The 13078-nt window shown below is 47.4% G+C and overlaps 1 protein-coding gene across 2 annotated transcripts in view; it reads left to right on the top strand.

The window, feature by feature from the left end:
* The window catches only part of CLUH (clustered mitochondria homolog), a 34823-nt gene extending 22675 nt beyond the window's left edge, over positions 1-12148 (top strand). For both annotated transcript variants that reach the window (XM_032200709.1, XM_032200710.1), the window contains exons 15-26: positions 456-518; positions 1183-1427; positions 2225-2309; positions 2950-3103; positions 3468-3607; positions 3721-3801; positions 4393-4518; positions 5169-5290; positions 6702-6795; positions 7539-7673; positions 9365-9438; positions 10199-12148. In XM_032200709.1, coding sequence (XP_032056600.1) covers positions 456-518; positions 1183-1427; positions 2225-2309; positions 2950-3103; positions 3468-3607; positions 3721-3801; positions 4393-4518; positions 5169-5290; positions 6702-6795; positions 7539-7673; positions 9365-9438; positions 10199-10367 — 1488 coding nt within the window. In that variant the 3' untranslated portion in view covers positions 10368-12148. The remainder of the gene's footprint in view (positions 1-455; positions 519-1182; positions 1428-2224; positions 2310-2949; positions 3104-3467; positions 3608-3720; positions 3802-4392; positions 4519-5168; positions 5291-6701; positions 6796-7538; positions 7674-9364; positions 9439-10198) is intronic.
* Positions 12149-13078: the final 930 nt, after the last annotated feature.

Raw genomic sequence — 13078 nt, 5'->3', positions numbered from 1 at the left:
CTTGTAAGTGGTGGATGGGGAGTTTTACTCCCAGTTCCTTAGTTGCTTTCATAATGGTCGTGTGTTTGAGTGTCCTCCTGGGATAGAAATATGCTTCACGGATTCGCAAGTGTAGTAGCAGGCAGCACCCAGCTGGATTTTTAAGCCATGCATTTTTTTAAGCCTCTAATACCTGGCAAGGCTTTGGGTCAAGGTGGAATGTGGTGTTGAGACGTGGCTGCCTGGCAGCTCTGCAGCGTGGTGTGGCTGGTGGGCATCTCGCCCATGGGCGAGCAGAGGGCTCTTCTCCAGCCCTGGGAGCATTGTCGAATGCAGAGCAGTTCTGTGCCCAAGTGTGAGAACTGAGCAGCGTGCCTTCTGCAGATCTTGGTAAAAGCCCACTTCAAAGCAAAAGTGTGTTCTTCATTGTTACTGTTGACTGACTTGGTCTCTGTTTCTCGTATTCCTTGGGGTAGAAAATTGGCATCAGTGAATTGATCACGCGATCGGCTAAACACATCTTCAAGACGTACCTCCAGGTATGACCTGCAGTCTAACCTCTTGCCTTGCATGTTTTCTCTAATGATTTTTTTTTACAAAGGGAGAGCTGTTTGAGTTTCTTCTCTCATTAGAGAGTTCATGGGTGTCTCCTAGCAACAGGAAGTACAACCTTATTAGAGCCAAAATAGGCATAGGCCTGCGTGCGAGGGAAAACAAGTTCCCACTTGAAGGTAGTTTTCCCAGAGAATAATCATTCATGCTTTTCTTCCCCAGATTCTCACTCATTACGTTGAAGGCTTTTAAATGTGAAATCACAGCTTGTCTTCCTAGTAATGCCTTTTCTGTTGCTTTTGCCATTCTAAGAAGCTTTTCTTAATTAAATGTGCAGTAATGCATCTTTATACCTGTACGTATGTGGCATAGCAATGCACCTGGTTTTATTCCAGTGACAAATCTTTACACTCTCTAGTTTTTCTGTCCCAAGTAGCAGCCTGAAGTAGAACTGTATATTGTGCGTGTGTGTACACCTTTACATCTACATAATTCTGTCTGTGCTAGTTCCCCTTGCAAATATTTGCCTCTTCCTCGCCTGGAAGATTTCCCTGTTTCTGGCAGGACTGGATCTGTGCAAGGCTCAGGGTCAGCGTAGTGCCTCTGTGCTGCCAGGTGTATTCCATGACTGACTTCAGTGTCTCGCTGTAGGGCGTGGAGCTGTCGGGTTTATCAGCAGCCATCAGCCACTTCCTCAATTGCTTTCTAAGCTCCTTTCCAAATCCCATTGCCCATCTTCCAGCTGATGAGCTGGTCTCCAAGAAAAAGAATAAGAAAAGGAAAAACAGGAACCTTGGAAATGCTGATAACACTGCTTGGGCCAGCATGACCCCTCAGGAGCTTTGGAAGAATATTTGTTCAGAAGCAAAGAACTACTTCGATTTTAGTCTTGAATGGTAAGCAAAGCAAACGGCCCTGACTTGCGCCTGACCTCTCACCACACGTCGGTAGCTCGTACTGCTCTCTAATAAGACCCGCCTTTTTGATCTGTTTTCTGTTTGGATATAAATTTGTACTCTTGAGGAATTACTATGGCCTTAAAATGGAGATAAATCAGCCAAAGAGCAGCAGGGGGAAGCGCAGCTGAAATCTGGAGTGAGGTGAAGCCTATGAGGCAAAGGCAGCTAGGACACCCAGGGGAGAAGGGGAAAGCTCTCCTTAGCGGTGCAGAGAGGGAGCACAAAGCGAGATAAAACAGCGTAGGCAACATATATCTGTATATATGGAAGATGGTTTAAGCTGAAAGCAGCCTATATTCCTAAGAAACAAGGACAGCCTCTCCTGGATTTGAAGTGGAGAAGGCCAGTGAGGCTGCTGGCAGGCGCAAACAGGAGATGTTCAACTGAAGTTGCAAGAAAACGGGGTCCTCAGAGGGAAATCGCGACTAGGGGCTAAGTCAGCGATCGCCCCTTTCGTGTCGGGGCCAGCTTAGTGTTTACCTGGACCTGAAACCCTCAGATGTACAGGCCTGCACCCAGACCCTGCAGTGGGCTGGGAAGAGAAGACAGAGGGTTTCAGTCAGAAGTGGTGACGTGCAGCTCTGTAAGCTGTAATAGACCACTGGCATCCAGCATGTTACTGGTCTCAGACAGCAGCTGGGTGCAAGGGGAGCTGTGTTTGATACGCTGCCGCCTGGGGAAGGTCTTGAGCAGCAGCTTCCCTGGGAGCTCAAGCCTGTGTTTGCTTCTTGCAGTGAGAACGCTGACCAAGCAGCTGAGGTGTATAATCTACAGAAAATCACCCTCCTTCGTGAAATCTCCCTCAAAACTGGAGTCCAAGTAAGATCCACTTATTTTCTGCCCTCCCATTGTGTTCTGTTCTGAGAAGCGTGAAGCACAGACGGCTCTGCAGGGACAGCCCGTCAGGGAGACGGTGCAAGCCCCTAAAGGTCTTCATGGCATTAATGCTGGAATACAGGGGCCAGTCCTGCAAAAGGAGACTTCAAATCCAGTTGCCTTGTAGGGTGAACTGGTGGTGTATTTCCCTTGGAAGATCAGCTGGTCTGACCGTGATTCCTGTGGCGAACTCTAACAGTCCAAGCCGTCACACCTTGCTCTCCCCATCGAAGGAGCAGAGCAGGGCTTCAGGGTTGTCCTCACTTGAGGGGCAGGGTGTTTCCCTCCCTGCAGCCGTGCCTTCTCCCTCCTCTGAGGGGTGTGTAAGGGGGTGTGTGTAAGTTAGGCTGGATGGGCTTCCCCTGGCACTGGCATGGCCATGGCTTTGCAGTGTGGAGCTCTTACCACCAGTATGTGGTGGTGCACGCCTACGTTACCTTTCAAAGCACTGTCCCCAGGTGATGATACAGGAGATGTTTTGACCGAATCCATATGCAGAATTCGAGACTCGTTCTCCTCTCTTCTTGCTAAGTACCCATGAAGTGGTGGCTGTGACCTCCTCCTGTCTTTTTTGTTCCTCCAGATACTGCTGAAAGAGTACAACTTCGACAACAGGCACAAGCCCACCTTCACAGAGGAGGACATTCTCAACATCTTCCCTGTAGTGAAGCACGTAAACCCCAAAGCCTCAGATGCTTTCCACTTCTTCCAGAGCGGGCAAGCAAAGGTTCAGCAAGGTACAGACCCAGCATGCCTTTGCCTCTTGAGGCTACTGCTGATGAAAGGAAGAGTGGGGTATGTGTGGCATGGGCTGCTGCCCTCCGCCAGGGTGTCCCCCACCTACCCTGTTTCGGCTGAGAGTCACGGTCTCCAAAAACATGTGAAGCACTCAGCTGATCCAAGGTTACCACCTGTGAGCAAGGATGGATGTAGAGCAACGTTTTTTCTCCTGGGGTTCAAACCTTACACAGGGCAGTGACCTATAGCTCCATAGCCCACTACTGTTGCCGGCCACACGTAGCTCGCTCCACATGCGTGGCTTCTCCAGTAGCATTAGGGGTTATTTACTACGTATGCGTAGATGAATATGTATTTTTTCAGGTTTCTTGAAGGAGGGCTGTGAGCTCATCAATGAAGCCTTAAACTTGTTCAACAATGTGTATGGTGCTATGCATGTAGAAATCTGTGCCTGCCTGAGGCTGCTAGCTCGTCTCAATTATATCATGGGAGATTATTCAGAGGTAAGCAAAGGTCTCAGACAGGGTTTGTTTGTCCTCCTGTTCCTTCCCCATGCTTGCTTGCTCAAGTGCACGACATCTGTTTGACTTGTGTTTGGATCTTCTCTTCTGTTTAGGCCTTAAGTAATCAGCAGAAAGCGGTGCTAATGAGTGAGAGGGTCCTGGGTATCGAACATCCCAACACAATTCAAGAATACGTAAGTACACAGGATACTGGGGGAGAAGCAGCACCCTGGGTATGCGCCTATTCTGAGAGCCTTAACTGATGTCTGAATCTAGAAAACAGTTGCAGTTTCTTCTGTGCTGTTCTTACCAGAATCTTCCACTTTCGTGGTTTTGATTCTGTAAGGTGTATGTGAAATTGTTTGCATTATGAGCATCCCATACGATCAGTGTTTGTCCTACTCAGTTTAGACTTCTGGGATTTTGTCTGTTGAATGCTTATATATATATTCTTTAGTTCTGGAAAAAAAAAAAGGCAAGAACCCCCTGAAGAGCACAATCAGAATATCATATAAATACAGGTCAACTTTGAAATATTTTTGAGGTGCATAAGAGATGTTGCAATTAAACTGTTTGGCTGTTTTTCAGTGTATTTTATGTGGATCCCTTAGCATAGCTGTAAGTCAACCAGTAGACTTGTAACCTTTCTGACTAGTTGAAATCTGTTTAGCTATAAATGAAAATACTTATATTTGTGTGCAACTGAGGAAGGGAGTAGAAAGGAGATATCAATTTGTTTTATAAAGTGATAAAAAAACATTAATGCTGTGTTATTTTTGTTGTAGATGCACCTTGCTTTGTACTGCTTTGCAAACAGCCAACTCTCTACAGCATTAAACTTACTGTACCGTGCACGCTACCTCATGCTGTTGGTATTTGGGGAGGATCACCCAGAAATGGCACTCTTAGATGTAAGTAATCTTCTAGAGTCAATGTCTTTGAGTTTAACCCTTAAGAAATCTCTTGGACTTCAAAACACCCAGGCTATTTGAACTGTGCATTTAGGCACTTCATCCCTGGGTTACAAAACATTACTACCATTAGAAGAAAAAAGGAGTTTGACTGTTTAGCTGGGGAGATGGGAGGTCAGCCTTCTGTGGCTGGAGCTCTCTGCTGGGACACTGGAGATGTAGACTTGAGCACCTGTAATGCTTGGCCTAATTCAGCCCGTTCCTTGTTTCCTGTACATGAGGTAGAGAGGGTTCACAGGACCTCAGAACGGCTGAGATCAGAGGGGACTGCTGGGTTCATCTGGTCCAACCGCCCTGCACGAGCAGGATGCCCAGGACCATGTCCAGGCAGCTCTTGAATATTTCCAAGGACGGGGAGGCTCCTTTTATTTCTTCTGGCTGGCTGGTTTGGGCTGAGTCCCCGAGGGAGAGAGCGGTCTCCAGTCATACGTCAGGTGCTGGAGATATCTGCTGGGGACCTCTGTCTGCTCGAGCCTTTTCAAGCAGCAAATACCTGTGCAGTCTTGGTATTCATGAAGCAGTAAATGCATATTTTGATTTGGCCTTAATGAACGCCTACTTGACTACTTGTGCTTGGTGGATCTGTGCAGAACAACATCGGCTTGGTGCTCCACGGGGTTATGGAGTATGACCTGTCCCTCCGGTTCCTGGAGAACGCGCTGGCCATCAGCTCCAAGTATCATGGCTCCAAGTCTTTGAAAGTTGCACTAAGGTGAGGCAGGTGGAGTGCTGGGCTGGGTCACCGTGCTGGCAAGGAGTGAGTACGCTCACTGTGTGCTCACACGGGAGGGCTCTGGTCTGTCTCTGTCCAGTCATGTAAATTAGAGTCAGTAGTCCCAGCTCTCATGCTCCTTGGGACCGGTGGGCTGCATGCAGTTCAGGTAATGCCGCAACATCCAAGTCGATCTAGAAGGACGGAAGTCCCTTGTTCTTGAAGTTAATTGTGGGATCTGCTTAATGCTGGTTGCCCCAAAAATACGTCAGGAAGATCCTGGTACTCACAGGGCAGAGTGAGAAAAAAGCATGTGGCAACTGAAGGTTAAAGAGCAAGGCTCCAGTAATTATACTGAGACTGGGATGCTATGGAAACACGTGTAGCTAATTGTTTCAGCCCTCAGGGAGCTACCTTTGAGGAAATATTTCATTTGCTTTTGTCCTTCACCATTAAACCCTTGCACTTGAGTAAAATACTGAGCGGCATTTTGTTTCCAAGGGAGCTATGAGTGGTTGGCACCTTTAGGATCTATTCTAAATGCCCACTGCTCTTCAGTGCTGCATGCTCTGTCCTTGAATGCAGAACTGGCTCACAAACAACCAAGCAGTGGCCCACTCCTAATTACTACCACATTGCAACCCATCTGTTCTTCGTCAGGGTGAAAATAAATCTTACTAAGCACGCACAGGAATCCGATTTGTTTTCTAGCAGTTGATGGATATTATTCTGGAGAAAGACTCTTTCCTTCCCTCAGTAGCACTGGGATGCTTGATGAGATCCATCGCTTCCCACAGAGTAAAACTGCCAAAAATAGAAGTCTTTTTTTCATTCCAGAAGCATTAAGGAAGCGAAGTCCAAGCCAAGTCAACTCTCCAAACTGGAGAGAAACCAGGTGACTTGGATCCCAGCTTTGCCACTGTTTGCTGGTTGTTTCTGTGCTGGAAGACTTCTCGATTTTTTTTTGTCTGGACTAATCAAGTTATTAACACATTTGCTTTCCAAGAAACAAAAAGCCCTTTTTTGAAAGGGAAAGGGCTTATAGCTGCTTCCTCCTTCTCCAGTTAACAAGATACTCTTGTGGATGTCTTGCCTTTATTCAGTGCACTGCTGCAACCTTCAGTTTTCTTGGATGCAGCAGGAAAAAAAACAAAATCCCAAGTTCAGTCCCGTCTGCTGTAGGTCACTTCTCAACATTTCAATAACAATCAAGCTACGTCAGTGTAGTGAGCCAAACCCCAGCTGGGGTGGGGAAAAGTAGCTACCAAGGTGCAGTATGCAGCAGTGTCACAGGCAGCAAATACAGCACTGTTAAGACTTCTAGCCTGCATTTTGCTTTGCTAAAGCCATGCACTCTGTAGCACAGAAACGTTTCTTCACTACGTCACCTCAACCCTTTTATTTCCTTCAGCCACCACTTGGTAGCCCGAGTGTATGAGAGCAAAGCAGAATTCCGGTCAGCACTGCAGCACGAGAAGGAAGGCTACACGATCTACAAAAACCAGGTAACAAGCGTGCATGCTGCTTACTTCTTGTGCTGCTTTCCTGCCCCAAACAAGTTCTGCCACTGCAAAGGGATGCTGCAACTTAAACACAGGGAGGCCCTTCTTATAAACAGCTCTGAGCAGATGCCAGGGAGCTCCCGTCTTTCTAAGGATGAGACAGAATTGCTGCCCTGTGCTGCAGTTGATTGGTTTTTATTCTGAAAGTCTTTGAATGGACTTTCCTGCTAATTTGTTCTTGCTGTGCCCCTGCCATTGGGCAGAAACTTCTGTTCGTGCCTTAGCCCCATGTTCTGGTAGGGCATGGAAAGAGCTGGTCTGTTCTTCCTGCTTTGTGCATCGCCTGTCTTTCAGATGCCAGATCCAAAGTAGTTTGGTAGCTGAGCTGTTCTGTGGGTAGTACCCTCTCGCTTGGAGCCCTTGCTGATGCACAGTGAAACTTCTGCATCAGCCTGGGGTCTGTCTGAACACGTCTGCAGTTGCACACTGATTCCGTGCCATCTCACTGGCTGAAAGCACAGCCTGGTGGAGGGAATGCCTCTTACCCTGCAAACATGCTTCTACTTGATAGAAAGTTGTACTTCTGACAATAAGGTTCCTGCAGGAATGATTTCTGTTTGGTTTTTAATGCCAAAGCAGGTCGAATACAATTCTGGTGATTTTCTGTAAGGATGTTGAGCTGGCAAAGACTAGGAGTGCACCCTGATTTATAACGCAACATTTTTTTTTTTTCCTTTTCTGGTTAGCTTGGAGAACACCACGAAAAGACCAAAGAGAGCTCTGAGTACTTGAAATACCTGACTCAGCAAGCAGTCGCTCTTCAACGCACAATGAATGAGATCTACAAGAATGGCTCCAATGCGAACATCATGCCACTTAAGGTAACCTTATGCGATGAAAGCAGTTGAGAGTACTTGCCATGAATGCAGAGATTCGTATTCAGCTGTTACTGAGGCCATGTGAGCATGAGCATGCAGCCTTCTGCCTGTGCAGGCAGCAGTAACAGCTGTGCCAGTTGCAGACACCAACAGGAGGTCCCTGAGAAGGGCAGAAGCTCAGATAGACACAGGAAAGTCTTACTGCTGTGGACTGAGCGCTTGCCTCCTCTGCTTCTGCATACAGCTCTTCTGGGCTTCGGCTCTTTCTCTTGAGCCTAAGCAGCCAAGCCAAGCCGGCTGCTGTGCAGGATGCTCAAACTGGGAAGCCCACATTGGGCAGCCTGAACTGTGGGAGACTGGGACACCTCCGCACAAACCTGCCCCTGCTGGTGACTCACTGGCTGTAGGCACGTTACTCAATACAAAAGCACCTCAGTTTCCTCATCCTTAAAAAAAAAAAAAAAAAAAAAAAAAAAAAAAAAAAAAGGCATCTTTCACCAAGTGCTTTGTTCTCAGTCCAAGGACTTTGTGGTTTGTAAGGCTGGACAGCAGAGCGTGGGGTGCCTGCTTTGCCTTGCCTTCCACGCAGCAGGAACCGGCTGCCGTTATCTGCATGTGCACCTGGCAAGTCCCACCAGCCTGTCTGTGGCATATCTAGGCCAGTGTGCAGCCACCTGTGTGCTGGGCGTCCTCCCTGCTATGCTGTGCACGAGTGGCTGCCACAGACTGCTAGTCAGCAGGCTGAGGAAGGGACTTCCAGCTGCACAGGCAGCTCCCACTAGAAAGGGCAGAGAAGGACAGCTCTCTGTGGGAGTGCTGGGGTTTTCTTCTCACTGAGAAGAACTAGATACAGAACTGAGGAGTTTGTGGCAGAGCAATCTGAGTGTAAGGACCGTGAATCGGGTAAATGGTCGAGTCTAAGTGTTGCGCTAGGAGGCTCAAACCCATTGAAGAGTCTACCTGTGTTATAACACATGGAAGGGGGCAGAGGGGAAGGCAGGCAAGTTGAGATTTGATGTCACAGCTGATTCAGCAGGATGGTCCCAGAAGCAGCAGTATTACTGAGAGTCCATCTATCCTGGAAATTCAGTTGCAGCCTCCCCAGAATACTTCAGTGTAGTTGTGTCCCAGGACTATTTGTGGTAGTGCTCAGGGGCTTAGGGACTCTGTGTAACCATGTAAGAAAGCGCTGTACTGGCCTCTGTCCCAAAAACAAGGTAAGGGAATTATTCCTTGCCCATAACAAGAACAATCGATGTGCGGAGAAGTGAAAGGCAGTGTTATGAAACTGAGGTATCTGAGACTAGCATCAGCCTTATTGACCACCTGTCTGAACTGTGAGCATAGCATGTTCCTGTTAACACGCCAGGAGAAATAAACTTCATGATCCTGTTTGCTGTAATAGAGCAAGGGATTTGGAACTTGTGTAAACGTTCTGTGTAACTGAATGCAGTCAGAACTGTGCTCATAGTGGAAGTCTCCTGCAGCAATGGAGATCTATAGGTGCCTCTGTAACGTGGGGCTGTGAAGAGGTGCAAAAATATGATCTGTAAAGTCACTGCTGCTAGAGCTAGCTTTTCTTCAACTGTTGCTGTAGTGCCCCTTTTATAGTTGGGGGGGAAGGAGGGTTATTGCCTGGGCTGGATTTGCTCAGTTGTTCAGTCTGCATTTTGACTTTTAAACTTCTGCTGTAGTTCACAGCTCCCAGTATGGCCAGCATCCTGGAGCAGCTCAACATTATCAATGGAATTCTCTTCATTCCGCTAAGGTAGAGTGCTAACTATGTACTTTGTACCTTTGTCTCCTAACTCATGGCTGTAGAAGTCAAGCAGTCTCTGTGTTTATTCCTGAGATAGCACGAGCCCCATGTTTCCCTTTACATGGAGTCACACAGACCCAAAACGTGGAGTTTCCGGAGGTTATGTACTTTTTTTCTTTTGCCAGCACTAGGCAAAGTGTCGCTCCTGCAGAAAAAAAAAATGCTTTTGAAGGTGCCACAGTCACCTGAAGGTACTCTTGAACCCTTGTGAAGGGATTGCTCGCTGAGATCCCTCAGCAAGCTGTAACAGTGCTAGAAAAGCTCCTTCTTGGAGGAGTATTGCATGAATTGTCAGGGTCTCTTATAGGACTGTAACCATGACCTTGCAGCAGCTTTCTGCTCTCATAAAACCGCTCAATGCATCTTAAGGAAACTGGGAACCTTCCTTGAGAAGTGATGCTTATGTGGGCAAGACCTCTACGGTGCAGCTTCCCCCTGGGTTGCTCTGCAAGCAGCCAGGGAGCTGGTATTTCTCATTGTCTCCTGTTCTCAGCCTGTTCCCCTGGTAGCAAAGGGTTTGTCTTTCTTCAGCTCTGTTTGGAAGAGCAGGAAGTAGCTGAAGTACAGTCAGTGGTCTCTACCCATAAGAAATGAAGTGAGCGGTGCTGGCCTACCTGTAGTGAACAGCAGCCACTACCTTTGTCCCTGTGCTTCACTCCATTCTTTTTATTTGCTAATATTTGCTACCCTTCCTGGTTTTCCCCCTCAGCCAAAAAGACTTGGAGAACCTTAAAGCAGAGGTGCAGAGACGCCAGCAGCTCCAGGAAAGCATAAAAAGTGGTGAACATCTGGAACCAGAGGACAAAGCTGTGGAGGAGAAAGAAGCTGAGCCAAGCATGCCTTCCGCTGCGATCCCCTTAACACAGAGCTCTGCTTAATGTGTACCTCGCTTTAAAAAAAAAAAAAAAAAAAAGTTAAACCACCCTTTTCTGAATCTGAACCAGGGTCTTGGACTCCCCTGGAGCAGCTCCTCCTTTTTTTGACAATGTTATTGCACTGGTACAATTAATACACAATGCAAAGAACTAATCTGAGAAATGTAATCTGTCTGACTGAGCTTGTATCTGCCACGTGAAGGGGGAAGGTGGCCAGGATGCAGCAGCATATGAAAGACCCATCCTAGGTGAGCACAGCCAGAGGCTGTTGTGCCTGTGTGTGTGTGTATGTGTGTGTGTGTGCACATATCATCAGTTATTTCTACTTTGTACATATGAATTCCAAATGAATTGTCTTGAGGTATATAACATTTCTCAGGTCATTTTTATGTTGACTAAGGACACTGCTTTGCTAAAACCAGTACAGAAACATCCCCTATCCACTGCTCAGCATTCTTGTAAGATGTGGATTCCAAGCCAAAAGATTTATTCCCCCTCTCCCCCCAGTCACTATCCCAATTTGTGCTAAGGAAAATTAAGCAGCCATATTTGTATTGCTCAGATAACTGAAGCCTGTAATGTGTGTATGTAAGTAAGTGGGGAAATGTACAGCATTTTCTACATCAGGATATAGCCATTGGATTCCTTTAACCATTTTTTCTACTTTTGGTTGGCAGTTTGGCAAGTCAGTTTTTTTGTAACATTCATGTTCTAATTTTCAAGATATAGAGAAATATATATATAAATATATACGATACTCACAGTTCCACCTCTGCTCTGCTTCTAGCTGAGTAACTTCGGATATTGTATCCAAAGAGTGAGGGCTTGATAATTAAAGCGCACAAACTTCCATTATGATGGAAACCCCAGTGCCTAGACGAGATGGATACTGGCATCAAACAAGGTTTAAACTGAAATGATTTATTGGGCCACTGTTGCCTGCTTAACAGAGGGGAGGAAAAGTAAGAAACAGGGACTCGATCTCATTTGAAATAGCGACTCTACCACAGAGCTGATCAACCTTAACCTGGTTGCCAAATTTAACTAAATTGGAATCACGAGTTTCATACAACACGAAATTAGTAGGCTTTGGGGCAGGGAGGGGGGGTAAGTAAAAACACTCCTCCCCCAGCACTGAAAGCTCTGGCTGATGTCTTCGTAACTAACGTTTTGCACACGGGGTTTGAGATTGTTCCCAGGGGAGCTTCCATTGCTGGCAATGGATGTTACTGGAGTGGCAGATGCCACGAACTGCCTCTGTCTTTCCCCCTCTCCCACCACACACACATCCCATCGTCACGTTAAAGGACGAGCACAGGCTCCCCTGGTAGTGCAAGTCACTAAGCAGGTAAGACTTAGCCACTGCAGGCCATGGTATGCCGACAGAGTTGAATGTCCTTTTTTCCCAAACAGATCAAGCTGTAGAGCAACTTCTGATTGCTAGTCCAAAACCATCCTGTGCTGACAAAGGAGTCCAGTCTCTTTCTCATTTTGTCTGTCATGGCTAGTACCCTATGCTAATTTGCATTGCTGCTTTTACTGACCTTCTGGAGAAACAAGTGCTGTCACTGTGCTCTGTACCCTTGGGTTCCTGTACTACATTACAGGTATTTGTAACTTTGGTGGGGGGGAAGGGAAGTTGGGGAGCAGCCTCCGAGTTGTTAGAGGTGGCAAAGCAGGAGGAGTCTTTACTGCAAAAGACCTTGCTCCTATTGGAAAAAAAAATATCTGAATTTCATGGAAAGCAATCAATAAATGACTACAGTGCATCTTTCCTATACGAACTTTCTTTTGCTAGTGTCTTTTAGTCCATTAAAAGCTTTTGAAACTATTTTAGACACTACTTATCAGTTTCTTTAAAAACTGCTCTAAGGTGGTGGGTACCATTCAGCTGAGCACCATCACAGAGCCCCCAGCTTCTGTTCTGAGCAAGAGCCCCTAGGCCAGAACAGCTCATGGTAGTTGGCAGCCTTAAAACGTGCACCTCACCTGCAGCTGCTGGGGGGGGCCCAGCGCCCCTCCGGCGCTCTTCTGCCTGCACCGAGGTGGGTGCTGGGGCCACTGCCCGCAGCTCGCTTGGGGTGATGCTCAGAAGGAAGTGAAATGGGGGCGTGCTCGGGGTTGGGCTCCCAGCTGTGGGCGCCTCCTGCAGGGCAGCAGCTCCACCACCTCTTCTAGAGGTGCGGGGCTGCTTGGACGTGTCCTTAGATTGCCCTGTTGTGAGTTTGGGCAGCCTGATACTCGCTCCTCTCTGTACCCACTGCCTCCCCTGTTAACCGAGTGCCACAGGGGGCTGCCCTTGGGGTCCCAGGACTTGAGTCCAAGAGAGCAGTAATAACACTAACACCGGAGTCATAACCCCAGCAAGCCAAAGCCCCAGAGAAGCAAGAGCTACTCCCATCTGTTAACAAACACCACAGAAGCACATCCCCCCGGGCGAGGTAAACAAGGGAAGGGAAGCAGAAGTACACAAAGTCTCACTAACAAGGCTGAGCAGCTTGAATGCTATAATTTGTTCAATAACTGCATTTAACAAGAGTTCTGTAATCCTCTTCACCTCTCTTTGGCTTTGGGTGTTCTCAGGTATTCAGTTCACAAGTCTGAGAAGCCAAAATGAACTTGGAAGCCCTGACCCAAACCGAGGGCACACCAGACCAAGCAGAGGGTAGAAGTTCAGGAACCTGCACGTAGCTCTCCCGAACCCAGCCCAGCTT

The sequence above is a fragment of the Aythya fuligula genome, chromosome 20 (assembly GCF_009819795.1).
Source record: "Aythya fuligula isolate bAytFul2 chromosome 20, bAytFul2.pri, whole genome shotgun sequence".
NCBI classification, from domain to species: domain Eukaryota; kingdom Metazoa; phylum Chordata; class Aves; order Anseriformes; family Anatidae; genus Aythya; species Aythya fuligula.
Note: the sequence above shows the minus strand (reverse complement) of the source record. Positions and strands in the feature narration are given on the sequence as shown.